General features: G+C 38.4%; 1 protein-coding gene across 1 annotated transcript in view; it reads left to right on the top strand.

Moving 5' to 3' along the window:
* Rbbp8 (RB binding protein 8, endonuclease) overlaps positions 1-16,155 on the top strand; it is a 70,099-nt gene that overhangs the window by 35,406 nt on the left and 18,538 nt on the right. The window contains exons 7-14 of the mRNA XM_041660090.1: positions 66-241; positions 4,303-4,407; positions 7,041-7,138; positions 7,813-7,925; positions 9,084-9,975; positions 10,054-10,180; positions 13,481-13,569; positions 14,982-15,090. Coding sequence (XP_041516024.1) covers positions 66-241; positions 4,303-4,407; positions 7,041-7,138; positions 7,813-7,925; positions 9,084-9,975; positions 10,054-10,180; positions 13,481-13,569; positions 14,982-15,090 — 1,709 coding nt within the window. The remainder of the gene's footprint in view (positions 1-65; positions 242-4,302; positions 4,408-7,040; positions 7,139-7,812; positions 7,926-9,083; positions 9,976-10,053; positions 10,181-13,480; positions 13,570-14,981; positions 15,091-16,155) is intronic.

Below are 16,155 nucleotides of genomic sequence, written 5' to 3'. Positions count from 1 at the left end.
TAGTTAACAGATATTTAGTAGATGTTTACAGATTTATTCTCTTTTAATTTGTCATTTTGCTCTAGAAATGATCAACAGGATCAAGTAGCTGAGCTTGAATGTGAGGAAAACATTATTCCAGATTCACCAATAACATCCTTTTCATTTTCTGGCATTAACCGACTACGAAAAAAGGAGAATCTCCATGTCCGATACATAGAACAAACACATTCTAAATTGGAGCACTCTGTATGTACAAATGGTAAGGGTCAGAGTTGTGTTTTAGCTGCTTTGGTAAAGTCTTCACTTACTGTTTTTATGTAATCTGGTTTGGTGGAAGGAAGGTGAACGTTGTTCAGATAATCAAGGATATCACTGTGACTTTAACTTCCTTTAGTAAAATGACTAATAAAGTATTTTTCTGCTGGCATTATATACAGACATGAGCTGTATGTCTATCTGAATATGTGCATAATTTATGTGTGTATTTGTGTCTGAGTAGATATATATGTGACTGGAGCTCATCTGTGAGGTCAGAATAGAGTGTTGGATTCCTTGGAACTGGAATTACAGGAGGTTGTGTGCTATATGCCTTGTGGATGCTGGGAGCCAAGCCCAGAAACTGCAAAAGCAGCAAATGCTCTTAACTGCTGATCCATCTCTCCAGCCCTCTGCATAGATTTTTTTTAATGTATATACTTCATTGAACTTATTTCTTTTTTCTTTACGAGACAGAGTCTCTCTGTACCCTTGACAGTCCTGAAACTTACTCTGTAGATCAGGTTGGCTTCAAACTCACAGAGATCGGTTGACTCTGGCTCCAGAGTGCTGGGATTGAAGGCGTGTGCCACTATGCCTGGCTTAATGTTTCCCTTTTGTTTGTTTTGTTTTTGTTTTTTTGAGACAGGATTTCTGTGTTTTTGTTTTGTTTTGTTTTTTGTTTTTCGAGACAGGGTTTCTCTGTAGCTTTGGAGCCTGTCCTGGAACTCCCTTTGTAGACCAGGCTGGCCTCGAACTCACAGAGATCCGCCTGCCTCTCCCTCCCGAGTGCTGGGATTAAAAGCGTGCGCCACCACCACCCGGCCAAGACAGGATTTCTGTTTGTAGCCTTGGTTGTCTTGGAACTTGCACTGTAGACTAGGCTGGTCTCCAACTCAGATCCCCCATCTCTGTCTCCCAAGGGCTGGGGATTAAAGGCGTGCTCTATCATGCCTGGCTTGTGGAAACTGTTTTTAATTCCATCCCAGTTTACTATTTTGGCTAAATGCTTCAAAAATTACTTTCTCAAGTGGTCTTATACTTGTAGTTTATGTGACATGACATTGTGATTGTTTTTTAATTGCTCATTTAAACTTAAGAACAAAGACCAATTCTTAATCCAGAATATTTTAAATGTTTTGAAAAAGGAGGTCTGTTAAGTTGTAGAGATATTTGTATAAAGTGAATACTTTATGCTTTAAAAAGTAAGTAGATCTATGTGCCTGGAGAGGTGGCTTAGCAGATGAGAGCAATGGCTTCTCTTTCAGAGAACTCAGATTCAGTTACCAAAAAAACCACATAGTATAACACAGCCATCTTTAATTCTAGTTCCATGAGACTCATTTCCCTTACATGGTCTCCACAGACATCAGGCACATATGTGATACACAGATATACATGCAGACAAAACACCCATATACATAAACTAAAAAAATAAATGAATCTAGGATTCTGGAGAGATGGCTTAGTGGTTAAGAGTACTTGTAACTTGTGCTTGCATAGGACCTGGGTTAATTTCCAGCACCTGCATGGTGGCTTACACCCATCCATAACTCAAGTGCCAGGGATCTGATTCGGACATCTGTGGGCATGTGGTATATGCAGGCAAGACACACATACATATAAATGTGTAAAACAGATAAATCTTAAAAATTAATTAGATCTTTATTCTTTGAAAGTGTAAATAAGTCTTACTACATTTGCACTGAAAGTAAAAGTGTACTGGCCCCATAAAGAGACCCGGAAAAGTAGACTAGAGTTAAGTGGAGAGGGTGATGAGAGGCAGGGTACAGGACAACACCAAAGGCCCTTTGAAAAACCACATGGAAACCTGCTACTGTAGAAATTTCCTAAAATATATACGTATGTGGGAGGAATTTAAATAGAGTCACCGTATATCGGGGAAGACAGTGCCCCAACTAGACATCTTAAGCCACCAAGTAAAACTTCCAGTGCCAGAAATGGGTTACATCTAGTTGAATTGTTAGCCACCACCTCACAGACATCACAGGCTGTTTCCAAGGCTGTTGGCTGCTCTCCGTAACCTGATGGTGAGGCCCTCTTGCTGGAGACACAACTTATTTATGTTATTGAACAGGAAGTTGAGTTGGTGCCCAGCTAGAAACTTTACCCCTCTTGACTAGCTAGCATTCATGGTTCTGGAAGGTTTTATGCACTAGAAGAGGAGAAAAACAATCACTTTCACCCAACTACAAAGCCTGCAATCTACAGCAGACATCTATCTGCCTATAAAACAATAGTGGCACAAATGTTATGGAAGTAATCAGCCACTTTTTGATTGGATTTAGGGCCCACTTAATGAGATGGAACCCCTATCTGATGCTACTAATGTGGACAAGAACCTGGAACTAGATAGGTTATGGACTTAAGGGGAAAAGCTACTACAGTTATTCTGCCAAAGGCATATAGCAACAAAATTACCCCTGCTGACATATTGCCATACCTATAGAGCAGAACATTCTTCAGTCCCTGTCAGAGAAGCTTCTTGCTGTAGATGGCAGTTAACAAAGATGTACAACTGAAAACATTCAGAGAGTGAAAGAGCTTGAAGCACTTGACCCTAAATGGGATGTCTTTATCAAATCTGTGTTGTGGAGGCTCAGGGATGTGTGCAAAAGAAGAGGCAGAAAGATTGGAAAGAGTCAGAGGTGGTAGATGACTCCAGGAAATAAATAGATTCTTCAAGACACAACAGGGCTGACACACATGAACTCACAGAGACTGTGACAGTGTACACCAGACCTGCAGAGGTTTAAACTAGACCAGCTTCCAGCACCGAGAATGGGAAGTGGGCACAAAGACCTATCGCTAACTAAGAAGCTATTTGCAGTCGATAACTTACTGGGAGAAAGTGTGTTGAGGTTTATCAACCACATTCCAGGCAGACCTCATGCCCAGGAGTAGTTAGTTAGCCAACATAAAACAAACTCATTCCTTGGGTTGTTTTGTTCGTTTCAGTGTGTGTGTGTGTGTGTGTGTGTGCGCGCGCGCGCGCGCGTGCATGCTCGCTATTTTTGTTTTGATGGGGTTTTAGAAAATTTTTTTCCGGGTTTTGTTTTTGAGAGCAAGAATATGAAGTTGAATTGGTAGGGAAGATTTGGGTGGAGAGAGTCTATGATCAAAATATATTGTATGAAAATTTTTAATAGAAATTAAAATTCTAAAAAAATTAGTTACATCTTTATTTGAAAAATATAAGACTTGGCAGTTTCTTCCAATTGTGAGTTTTCATCACCATCTAGTGGAAAACAAAAGAAATGTTTTTAAATCCTTCATCTAATTGAGTTAAAATATAAGACCCTGTGTCTTAAGTGAGCATTTATTGATCTTTAAGTTTGGGCAGAATATGAACCGTGATGTATTCATTTGAATGTATAGAAAACAGCTGCAGTGATTTTATTAGTAGTCATTTGTATCCGTAAGTCTTCTGTCTCATTTCCTAATTGTAGAAAACAGGCGTATAACATAAATACTTTAAAACCTAGTTTTAGTCTTACTCTTCTTTTTTTTAACTTAGAAAATAAGAATAAGAAATAATTTAATGACTTAATTAGTGTTATTCTCTTTATCATGTTTACTTATCATAACAGTTTTTAACACTTTTTAGTTTTCAAGTTATAATTAAAGTACAGCTCCATTCCTTTACCTTGTCTTTTTGTCTTTGAACTAAGTCCTTAAGCAGTAAAAGTATTTCCAATAAAGCACACCTTAGAGTTTCCTTTCAGGACAGATTGTAAAGAAAGACGACCCAATAACATTTTCAGTAAACGTAGTGCTTTATCCCATAGAAGGAAAGTGTCTGAACTGTCACTACCTACGTGACTTCGGTCAGAAGAAGCTAACTAGTTCCAGTCCCCTCTCTCCCACTATCCTAGCCTGTGCTTTGTTTCTCAGTGAAACGTAAGACTTGTGAGAATTGTGTCAATAAAATAATGGTTGTAATGCATTAAAGGCAAATTTATATTGACTTATCAGAATAAAGCTTGATAACATCTTTTTCATTGTTTATTATGTAACTTTCTTTCTTATTTTTTTTTTTCTCAGAATTAAGAAAAATTTCCAAGGCTTTAGCTCCTGCACCACATAACTCTGTGGAACATGAAATTCTAGTAGCTGACACTTGCAAGCAAAGTCACTCACCCCTGTCTAGTAAGTAGATACTGAGGTTCTAAGTTTAAAACTGTGGTTGTTGGTAGGCAAAAATGACCAACAGTCAGAATTAGGCAGTATTTTAAAGGTATGGGAGGGTTATTGTTGTTTTGATTTTGTTTGTTTGTTTGAGACAGGGTTTCTCTGTGTACTCTTGGTTGTCCTGAACCTGCTATGTAGACCAGGTTGGCCTCAAACTCAGAGATCCATCTGCCTCTTCCTCCTGGTGTGTGCCACCACCGTCCGACTTTAAAGCTTTGTTTGAAAAAGTAATGTTATGCTAGTATTAATTCATGTTACTATCAAATCTAATACAAAGTTCTAACAGTTTAAGTAAAAAGACGTTATTTTGATTTATTCCTTCATCCATTAAGTATTTAAGAGTCTTCTGTGTCAGGCACTAAACAAAGCCTTTGCTGTTTTAGAGCTTTCAGTCTGGTGATGGGAGAAGGAAAACAAAATTATGTCAGGCAAAGTCAAGGGCATACTGTTACTGCTGATTTTGCTCCTGTTAGGTTTAGAATTCCAGTGATCCTGAGTGGGAAAAGTGACCAGATAGAAGGGTTCCAGGATCCCCAGCACTCCTCAGTTGCAAGGGAGAGCTGCTGAGTTTTCAGCACCGTTTTTAAGAATTAAGATATGGTGTGAGTTGGGACCTTGGCAGTTGGGTGAGGATCACAATGGGTGACAAAACACTATGCAGAGAGAGCTTGAGTGTGGAGTTGAGAAGAGGCTATAGGGAGCGTGGAGAGAAAGGAGGGAAGAGAGAGTCACAAAGACAGAGAGAGAAACAGAGGCAAAGAGGAGGCAGAAGAGAGGTGGAGAGCTACTTGCTTCTGCAGGAATAGAGAGATTGGAAGTGCACAGAACTTGCCTCTTAAAGGGACCTTTGCACCAGTGTACAGTCAGGGAGCTACTTGCCATGGGGTACCAGGTTCCCATTTCTAAACATCCTCCAAATTTTACTGATTTGTGCTGTCTCTCTGTATGTTTATGAGATCTCTGTACTGATTTGTACGGTCTCCGTGTGTGTTTATGGGATCTCTGTACTGATTTGTACGGTCTCCGTGTGTGTATGGGATCTCTGTACTGATTTGTACGGTCTCCGTGTGTGTTTATGGGATCTCTGTACTGATTTGTACGGTCTCTCTGTGTGTTTATGGGATCTCTGTACTGATGTGTACGGTCTCTCTGTGTGTTTATGGGATCTCTGTACTGATTTGTACGGTCTCCATGTGTGTATGGGATCTCTGTACTGATTTGTATGGTCTCCGTGTGTGTTTATAGGATCTCTGTACTGATTTGTACGGTCTCCGTGTGTGTTTATGGGATCTCTGTACTGATTTGTACGGTCTCCATGTGTGTTTATAGGATCTCTGTACTGATTTGTACGGTCTCCATGTGTGTTTATAGGATCTCTGTACTGATTTGTATGGTCTCCGTGTGTGTTTATAGGATCTCTGTACTGATTTGTACGGTCTCTCTGTGTGTTTATGGGATCTCTGTACTGATTTGTACGGTCTCCGTGTGTGTTTATAGGATCTCTGTACTGATTTGTACGGTCTCCGTGTGTGTTTATAGGATCTCTGTACTGATTTGTACGGTCTCCGTGTGTGTTTATAGGATCTCTGTACTGATTTTAGCCACCAGCATCATCGGAACTGTTTTAAGTACATTGCTTCATTCTCCTGTCAGAGTTTTCTTCTTGGCCATGAGTCTGTCATAGTCAGAATTACCCTTTTTACCTGAGTATTTACATCTGGACTGTCAAAATATGGATCTTTTCCTTGTTCACAAGAGAAATTCTGAGTTCTTTTTTGGTTTTTCGAGACAGGGTTTCTCTGTTGCTTTGGAGCCTGTCCTGGAACTAGCTCTTGTAGACCAGGCTGGCCTCGAACTCACAGAGATCCTCCTGCCTCTGCCTCCCAAGTGCTGGGATTGAAGGCGGGCGCCACCACCGCCCGGCTGAAATGTTGAGTTCTTAAGCATAATTTGACCCCTAATTCACAGGTTTGGGCTCACGTCCTTCTACTTTCATCTTCCTGGCTATTAAATCACATGTAGTCCTCTGAACAGCAGGGTTTTGTTTTGTTTTGTTTTTTTTCATATATCTATATCCTTAAAGATACCTAAAACTTTATTTCTGTTTTCCCAATCTTGTTAAGTGGCCAAACTTCCCTTTACCTTAGGGGCCACTTTAGGCATCAGTTTGTATAGTTTGTCTTAACTTCCCAAGGGAGATTTAGAGGCCTGCATTTAAAACTTTGTTATATTTTTTACATTCTTTTGCAAATTCTTTTTTTTCCTCTTAGAAAACAGAAATTCTGTTTTCACCTTTCAAGTGTAATCACTAAGCTCCTTGAGAAGAAAACATATAACATGCTTTTGCTAAAATACCTGTAACCCATAGCTGTTTATAGAAAATATTTTGGACCTTTTGAACAGAGTTTAAAATTTGTTTACTGCCATCTTAAAAATGGTACCTTGGTTTCTTTGTTTGCTTGATTGCTTGTTTGCTTTTTGCTAATCTTTTTTTGTTGTTGTTGTTAATACCTGATTCTTCTAATCTTTTTTTTTTTTCAGTATATCTCTTCTCTAAAATTGTGTAGTGAGCATTCTTTGTTCTTCTTTAGGAATGTGTGGAAGGAGCAGTTACCCCACTGATGAGTCAGCTTTCAATCTAGACACTGTTGTCGCTGAAACACTTGGACTCAATGCTCAAGAAGAGTCTGTAAGTAATCACTTAGTTTGATTATATAAATTATTAATAACTGATATGTCTACTTGGATCTATGTTTAAGAATTAAACAGGCTAGTAGAATATGCTGAAGAAGAAGAAACAGAGGGACTATGAGAATGAGCAGGAGGACAAAACATTTTTAATTTTATTTAATTAACTTCTTTTCATTTACCCTTCATTCTACCCTTCATCTTAATGTATTTTGATATTGAAATATTTCTATGCAGTTGTAAATTATACTTATGTAAAGTATTAAAATAATGGTAGTATCTTTTCGTATTTTTTATTGTTATAAAATTTAGATAACAAAATTAGTTAAAGTCTACAGTATAGGACTGGAGAGATGGCTCAGTGGTTAAGAGCACAGGCTCTTCCAGAGAACCTGAACTCAGTTTCCAGCAACTACATGGTGACTCACAGTGAGGTCTGGTGCCCTTCTGTCCTGCAGGGATTTATGCAGACAGAGCACTGTATACGTAATAAATAAATGACTCTTAAAGGTTTATTAAAAATAAAGTCTACAGTATAAGAATATTTTATACATTCACAATACAACTCCTTCTCTGTTTAATTACCTCTTTACTCTGCTTTCTTTTACTTCATGTACTTTTGAGATTTATTTCATTGAAGCATTTATCAACTTTAAGCATATTTTTCTATTGAAGGAACCCCAAGGTCCTGCAAGCCCTCTTGGGGGTGAGCTCTACCGCTGTCTTGAAGGAGATCACAATAAACAGCCTTCAGGAGAATCTGCAGAAAGTAGTGAAGATAGTTTAAGGTAATTTGGAGCATATAGTGTTTGTTTGTTTTGTTTTGTTTTTAATGAAGTTCCATAAACCCTTTAAGGCTGAATTTCAGCAATATTCCATGTGCCTCCCCCCCCAAGTGGCTTCAGATATTATTCATCAGGCAGCATTAAGAATTCCCAATCTTGCTTTATCCTATTAAAGACATAGTCATTACTTTGTGTCTCCAAACACTAAATGGTGTGAAAGATGCATTTTATGTTTGTGTAAACCTTTATGTATGTGTGTGTGCCACGTATTCTCTGGAAGTAACAGTGATCAGAAGAGAGTGTCAGATCCCCTAGAACTGGAGTTATAGGTGGTTGTGAATTGCCATTTGGTTCTGGGAACTCACCCTGGACCCTCTGCAAGAGTTTTTGGTGCTTTTAACCCACTGAGCCATATTTCCAGCCCATTTTTTTGTTTTTGTTTTTCTCTAATTTTGTAATATTTAACTAACAGTATCTATGTTGATAAAGCATTTTGCTTGTTTTTTAGAGTGTTTTGGTATTGATTTTTTTTGTTTCGTTTGTTTGGTTGATTAGTTGGTTTTTCTAGACAGGATTTCTCTATGCAGCCCTGGATTTTCTGGAATTTGATCCCTAGAGCAGGCTGACCTTGAACTAACAAAGATCTGCCTGCCTCAGCCTCTGAGTGCTGGGATTAAAGGCTTGCGCCACCACCAAGCCTTGAATTTGCTTGAATTTTTTTTTAAAGATACCTCAGTTACTTTGAGTTTATCATGATAATAACTTGTCAAGTGAGTTTTATTACCCATTTCTATTTTCTTTAAACAGATAACAAAAATATGGTTCTATAAGGTTAACTATCTTGTTGAAGATCATATAGCTGATGAGAGCACTTACCGAGCTCTGTTTTCAGTTCTGTAGTTTAAGAATTTTTCTCTCCCTGGAATTACTCATACGATTTAATAATAGCAAAAGACTTTTGAGTCCTCAGAGGATTTCATTCTGTCAAATGAGGTGAAACCAACATTGTTTCTTAAATTTGTTTTAATCATCTCCCTCTAATAGGTAGAGAGTGCTTTACTGTTCTGTTTTAAGAAATGTTTTCCTAGTATACTGGTCTTTTAATTTTTTTCCTGCTTTTCAGTTTTAAAAAAAATCTTATATCATTCTTTATTTATTTAGATTTTCAGACTCTACTTCAAAGACACCTCCCCAAGAATTTACTACTCGGGTCTCATCTCCTGTATTTGGAGCTACCTCTACTGTGAAAACTCATTTGGGTTTGAATACAAGTTTTTCCCCTTCTCTTTTAGACATTGGGAAAAGAAACCTTCTGAAGACGGCTCCCTTTAGTAACATTTCTGCCTCTAAGTCAGAGAAAGCTAGATCAAAATCTGAGGACAGTGCTCTTCTCACACCTCATAATCTGGGGTCTGAAGTGAATAAGGTCATTAGCCAATCATTTCCTAATAAGCAGATATTTATGAATAAAAATGTAAGTGAATCTGTAGATGAGCAGAGCAGTACAGATCATAATAAAGATGTTATTACTGATAAATATTTGGTGCCTTTGAAATCACTGGGCGGCAAAGCATCCAAAAGGAAGAAGACTGAGGAAGAGAGTGAACATGTAGTAAACTGTCCCCCAACCTGTTTTGATAAGGAAAATACTCTTCCTTTTCCAATGGAGAATCAGTTCTTCATGAATGGAGACCATGTGATGGATAAACCCCTGGACTTGTCAGATCGGTTTGCAGCTACCCAACGTCAAGAGAAGAGCCATGGAAATGAGACTTGTAAAAACAAGTTTAAACAAGTGACTATTTATGAGGCTTTGAAGCCCATTCCAAAGGGCTCTTCTTCAGGTCGTAAAGCTTTGAGTGGGGCCTGCATATTAGCCAGAGAGTCTTCAGAGGCATCCTGTTTACAGCAGCGGTGTGTCCTCCAGGCCTCTAGTAAAGGCTCTCCAGACCATAAAACAGCCCTGCGGATAAAAGAGGAAAAGCCTGTCTTCAAAACCCCTCCCTGTTCACAAGAAAGTTCGGAGACAGAGAATTTTTTTAGTGATGTGAAGGTTTGTGTTCTGTGTTCATCCATTTTGATTAAAATTGTTTGTGATTTCATTTAGGTACTAATAATCATTTTTGTTTAGGGTACTGGTTCTCTTGTGCCAACAAAAGTAAAAGGCAGATCGGTCCATGGAGGATGTGAGCTTGCATCAGTTCTTCAGTTAAATCCCTGTAGAGTTGCTAAAACAAAGTCTCTACCAAACAACCAAGGTATGTGCATTGTAAACAGGCTCTTCCTCTTTCTAACTGCATGACATTTACGTTCTTTAGACATAAATTTGGGGGAAATGAGATCTTATTTTTTCCTGCATATAGCATCATTCTCACTGCTTTCATTTTGCCTTTGATTTTCTGCTGTTATACTTTTTAAAAATTTATTTTAAATACTTTATAAGTATTTTTAGATGGCTTTGTGGATGCAGTTAATTCATTACTTCCTTTGCAAAAGCTTTTAAAAAGTGTTTTAACTATTCCATTGGGGTTTTTTTTATTTGTTTGGTTGTTTTGTTAGTTGGTTTTGGTTTTTAGTGTTTTAGAGGAACACAATACTAGAGAATGAACACGGGGCCTTAAACATGTTAGATAAGCAACCTACCACTAAGCTCCATCCATAGTCCTAAACTCTCCAGAATATTTAAAAATAGCTCATCACTGGGCTGTGGTGGTGCACACACTCAGAAGGCAGAAGCAGGTGGATCTCTGTGAGTTCCAGGATAGCCAGAGCTGTTGCACAGAAGAATCCTGTCTTAAAAAACAGCAGCAGCAACATCAGTAGCAGCAGTAATAGTAATAATAGAAGTAGTAATATTAATGTATGAATAAATACTTAATCATTCAAAACTTGTTCTTCACCCTTTGATACTTAGCTACTGTCTTTTTTGTTTTGCATTGAAATGTTTGTCTGTAAGCTTATACATATGCAAATTTAATAGGTTTTTAGCTTCTTGTTTAAATCTTGTACTTGCTTGTGTGTGTATATACATGCATGTGCGCATCTGTATAGGTACACATGTAGGTGGATGTGTGCCTGGTATATTGCTACTTAGATGCTGTCCACCTTATTTTTAGGTGGTCTCTCATTGGCCTAGAACAACGCCTGGGCCTGCCGGCAAGCCCCAGGGATTTATCAGTCCTCTGTCTTCACCACACCTATCTTTTTTTTTTTAAATATTTATTTATTTATTATGTACACAATATTCTGTCTGTATACCTGAAGGCCAGAAGAGGGCGCCAGACCTCCCTACAGATGGTTGTGAGCCACCATGTGGTTGCCGGGAATTGAACTCAAGACCTTTGGAAGAGCAGGCAATGCTTTTAACCACTGAGCCATCTCTCCAGCCCCACACCTATCTTTTTATATACATTTAAAGGCTCATCCTTGCACAGCCAGCACTTTCACTTCTGAGATGTCTCCCAAGCCCAGTTCCCCTCATCTGTCTAAATGTCCTTCTGTTTCCAGCCCCTCATCACTGCTCTGCTTCATATGCAGTGTTTTTCTTGTTTTCATCAGCCAAGTTTTTATTCTTTTATAATTGACTTATTTCCATTTTCCCCTGAAGCACATGATTTAGTTGTTCTTCTTACACAGGTTTCAGTCCCTAAGTGGAAAAAAGTTTGGTTTTAGTTTTTTGTTTGTTTTTTCTGTCATTTCTGATTTTTAGCTTTTTGTGTTTATTTTTTGTTTCATTATTCCTCTAGGAATCACACTATACCTATTAACTTCCCACAGTCTGTTTGCAGTTAGTATTTTGCTCCATGGGGGGGGAGGGGAGGTCGAGACAGGATTTCTCTGTGTAGCCCTGGCTGTCCTGGAACTCACTTTGTAGACCAGGCTGACCTCGAACTCACTGATCCACCTGCCTCTGCCTCCCTAGTGCTGGGATTAAAGACATACACCACCACCCAACTGTTGTTTCATGTTCTTAAACTACAGTTTGTAGTTGTCATATGTTATATCTACATATAATACACTCAAAATTCAAACAATTTTACAATTCTACCTTTTAAACAATTACTTTAGTGAAATACAAACCACTTATGTCCATTGTGTCCAGTCCAGTGGTTTTGGTATTCTTAAAGAATTGTACAGCTCTCTGTACAATCTAAGTTTATTCATCTCCCAAGCCTTTCCATCCTTCCCAATTCTGGTTATCAATGCTCTAACTTTTATCTCTGTAGATTGAAATATCGTAGATGTTTTATGTGAATAGAGCCATATTTAGTATGAAATCTTGTAACTTCTTTCCCTTGGCATAATGTTTTCCTTTGACTTTATTTTACTACTATTGTTGCATGTGTGATGTGTTTCTGAATGTGAATGTGAACGTGTCACAACATGTGTAGGTCAGAGGACAACTTCATGCAGTCGGTTCTCTCTTCGAACTTTCACCTGGGTTCCAAAGTTCAAACTCAGGTCATCATGTTTGCATGGCAAGCACCTTTACCTGCTGAGCCATCTCCACACTGACATGGTGTTGTCAGTTCCCAGCTTTGTGTATGTGTCAGCATTCCATCACTATCTACTGCTGAGTCAGATTTCATTATATACAGTCATGTTTTCATCAGTCAGTACAAATTTGCTGTCATTGTTACCTTTATGAATAATACTGCTATGAACATTTGTGTACAGATTTTTCTGGAAATAGCTGTTTCTTTTTCTCAATTTACCTGGGACTAAAATTGCTGGACCTTGTATCAGCTATTAGCCTTTTAAGAGACTTTCTGTTTCCCAAAGCAGCTATGCCATTTCACATTAACACTGTGATTGTATAACGGTTTCAGGATTTCCAAAAATATATATACACATGCACATAGTTTGAGTCTAGCCATCTTAGTCTGTGAATATCTCATTTTTGTCTTTCATTTTTCTGGTTGTTCATTATATTGATAACTTTTTCATAATGTTTATTGGCCATTTGAACTGTCTTGAGAAATTCTATGGCCACTTTGAATTGGTTTTTTTTTAAGCTTTAAATTTTTTAAAAGATTTATTTATTAATTATGTATATAGTGTTTTGCTTGCATGTATGCTGCAGGCCAGAAGAGGGCACCAGATCTCATTACAGATGGTTCTGAGTCACCATGTGGCTGCTGGGAATTGAACTCAGGACCTCTGGAAGAGCAATCAGTGCTCTTAACCTCCGAGCCATCTCTCCAGCCCCCCAACATTTTAAAATTTTTATGTATATGAATGATTTTCCTGTATGTATATTTGTACCGTGTATGTGGCTCATGCCTGCAGAGGTCAGAGGGGTATCAGGTCCCTGGAACTGGAGTTATGGACAGTTAGGAGCCGCCATGTAGATGCTAAGAACCAAACCCAAGTCCTCTGCTAGAGCAGTTAGTGCTTTCACCTAGTGAGGTATTTATTTCTTCAGCTCCCCGGGACGTTCGTTTCTGAGTGAGTGCTGCAGGAACCTTAATATTTCTGTTCTGTACATCCCTAACATTTTAAAATGAAACAGATTTTCAAATTGGGTTTTTAATTTGTGCTTGTCCTCTTTTTCTAAGATGTGTCCTTTGAAAATATCCAGTGGAGTGTTGATCCCGGAGCAGACCTTTCTCAGTATAAAATGGATGTTACTGTAATAGATACAAAGGTATGTTAGAAAATGAACTAAAGTCCCTTTGTTTCGTACTCTAGTGAGTTAGCAGTCTCCTCTCCTTGGAATACTATTTTACACATTTCCTTTATTGTATATGTGTGCATTTGTACAATATTGCACACCATGTGAATTTTACATCATATATGCAGAGGTCAGAGCACAGCCCTCAGGATCTGGTCCTCTTCATCTACCATGTGAGTCCTGGGGATCAAACCCAGGTTATCAGACTTGTATGTTTACCCCTGGAGACAGTAGCTGTATTTATTAAATAGCAAAGAATTATAGTTACATATTTCAAGTGATTTTACCTTTATCATATGTTCTTAGTTGTTTAGATAGGATCTTATTATACAACCCAGGTTGGTCTCAAATGCCTCAGTCCTACACATGCTGGGATCATAGATGTGTATCACCATGCTAATAATTCCATCATGTGTCTTGATTAGCTTTAATGTTTTTATTTTTTATATTTATTATGCATATGAGTTTTGCCTACATGTGTGTTTGTGTGCCCCATCTGCCTGAAATTACCTGCAGAGGTCAGAAGATGGTGTCAAATCCCCTGGAGTTGGAGTAACAATTGGTTGGGAGTCACCATATGAGTGCAAGGAACTGAATCTGGGTCCTCTACAAAAGCAGCAAGTTAACCCTCAGGCCATCATCTTTCTAGCCACCTTAATTAGCTTTAAAAAAAGAAGGAATGCTGTCAAGACTTTTTTTCCCCAGTTTACTTTTTTTAAAGGGAACATTTTTGTGTTTATATATGAATGTTCGAGAGAGGATCTCACTATATAGCTCTGACTGTCCTGGAACTAGCTCTGTAGACCAGGTTGACCTTGAACACTCAGAGATCCACCTATCTCTGCCTCCTGAGTGCTAGGATTAAAGGCACATGTCACTACACCCAGCTATGGTGTTTTGTTTTATTTTGTTTAATTTGTACTGGAAATATGATTTTGCTTTGTGTTCAAGTTCCATATAGTTAGTGAAATTCTCCTACTTGGTGGCACATTAAGAAATTAGGTAGTTTATTAAAGTAGCATGTAGCTATGAAGAAATCAAATTTGACTATTAAAGTTGCTTTTCATGTTCACTGAAGTTTATTACTGCAAGGCAGATTGGAGATGGTAACTAAAGCACAAAGGATCAGTGGTAAATAAATCTGTCTTTCCGTGGTCCGTTTTCCTTTTCCTCAGATTGGCATGAAGAGCTTATATATTGAGGCTAAAGTGCTCTAGAAGCAGGAAAATCTATATCTGTTCCTGAGATACAAAAGTAAATAACTTAATGCTTTAAAATTGTAAAGTTTGTTGAGAGTTTTTAACCTTTTTTGTGGTCAGAAGCGCAGATATAAGACTATGAAAGAATAATTGCTAAACTTTTGTGCTTTTAATATATTTATTTAGGATAGCAGTCATTCACGATTAGGAGAAACGGTGGATATGGACTGTACATTGGTCAGTGAAACTGTGCTTTTAAAAATGAAGAAACAAGAGCCAAAAGAAAAAAGTCCAAGTAAGATTTACTTTGATTTCATTTACTTTAATCAGATGTGAAATGAAATGTATAGTTGTATCATAGTGATAAGTGCAGTAAGTTTGTGATCTGGATTTTGGGACTTTTTCTTATTGAAAACAAATTTTCATACAATATATTCTAGTCACATTTTCCTTCTCCCCCAACTCATTTCAGATCTTCTCTACCCACTCAACTCCATGCCTTCTTTCTTTCTCTAGAAAAATCAAAAGGAACAAAAACCCCACAAAAACATAAAATATGCAAGCAAAAGACCTATAAGACAAAAATTTCCCAAACAAAGTTGTGTGAGACAGAAATCTTAATAAATACCATTATGTTCATTTTATGTTGGCTAACTATAGCCAGGCATGGGGGCTGCCCCAAAATGTGGGTAATATAACCAATGAGATTCCATTAGAGAAAACTGTTTTTCCTCTGCAAGTGGTTATCAGTTGCAACTAGCTCCTTGGTTAAGTGTAGGAGCCTTGGTCCACTTCCTCCTCTCAGTGATGGGGACCCCATCTGACTGGAACCTGTGCACGCAGGTCCTGTGCATACTGCCAGTCTGGGTTCATGTGTGCACTGGTCTCACTGTTTCCTTGGAGTCATCCATCACCTCTGGCCCTTATAGTCTTTTCACCTCCTCTTCCACATAGATCCCTGATCTCTGAGGGACGTTTGATGAGGGCATCTTATTTAGGACTGGGTGCTCTGAAGTCTCTCACTCTCTGCACATTGTCCATGTGGGACTCTGTATTAGTTCCCATTTACTGCAAGAAACTTCTGTGATAATGGGTGGGCAATACTGGCATGGGTATAGCAGAATGTAGTTGACAGTCATGTTATTGCTGTGTTCCTTTAGTAAAAACAATAGTGTGTGGTTTTTGCCTAGGCCCATGGCCACCCTAGCAGTGTCACACATGGGTTCCATCTCATGGAATGGCCTTCCACACAGTCAGAGTATAGGTGGTCCCTCCCACAATGTGTATGCTGGGATATCTTGAAGGCAGGTCACCATTGTAGGTCACTGGGTTTGTAGCAGGTTTGATGATTACCTTTCTC

The sequence above is a fragment of the Microtus oregoni genome, unplaced genomic scaffold (genome assembly GCF_018167655.1).
Source record: "Microtus oregoni isolate MIOR12 unplaced genomic scaffold, Mior012 000011F_ref0000422, whole genome shotgun sequence".
Classification (NCBI taxonomy): domain Eukaryota; kingdom Metazoa; phylum Chordata; class Mammalia; order Rodentia; family Cricetidae; genus Microtus; species Microtus oregoni.
Note: the sequence above shows the minus strand (reverse complement) of the source record. Positions and strands in the feature narration are given on the sequence as shown.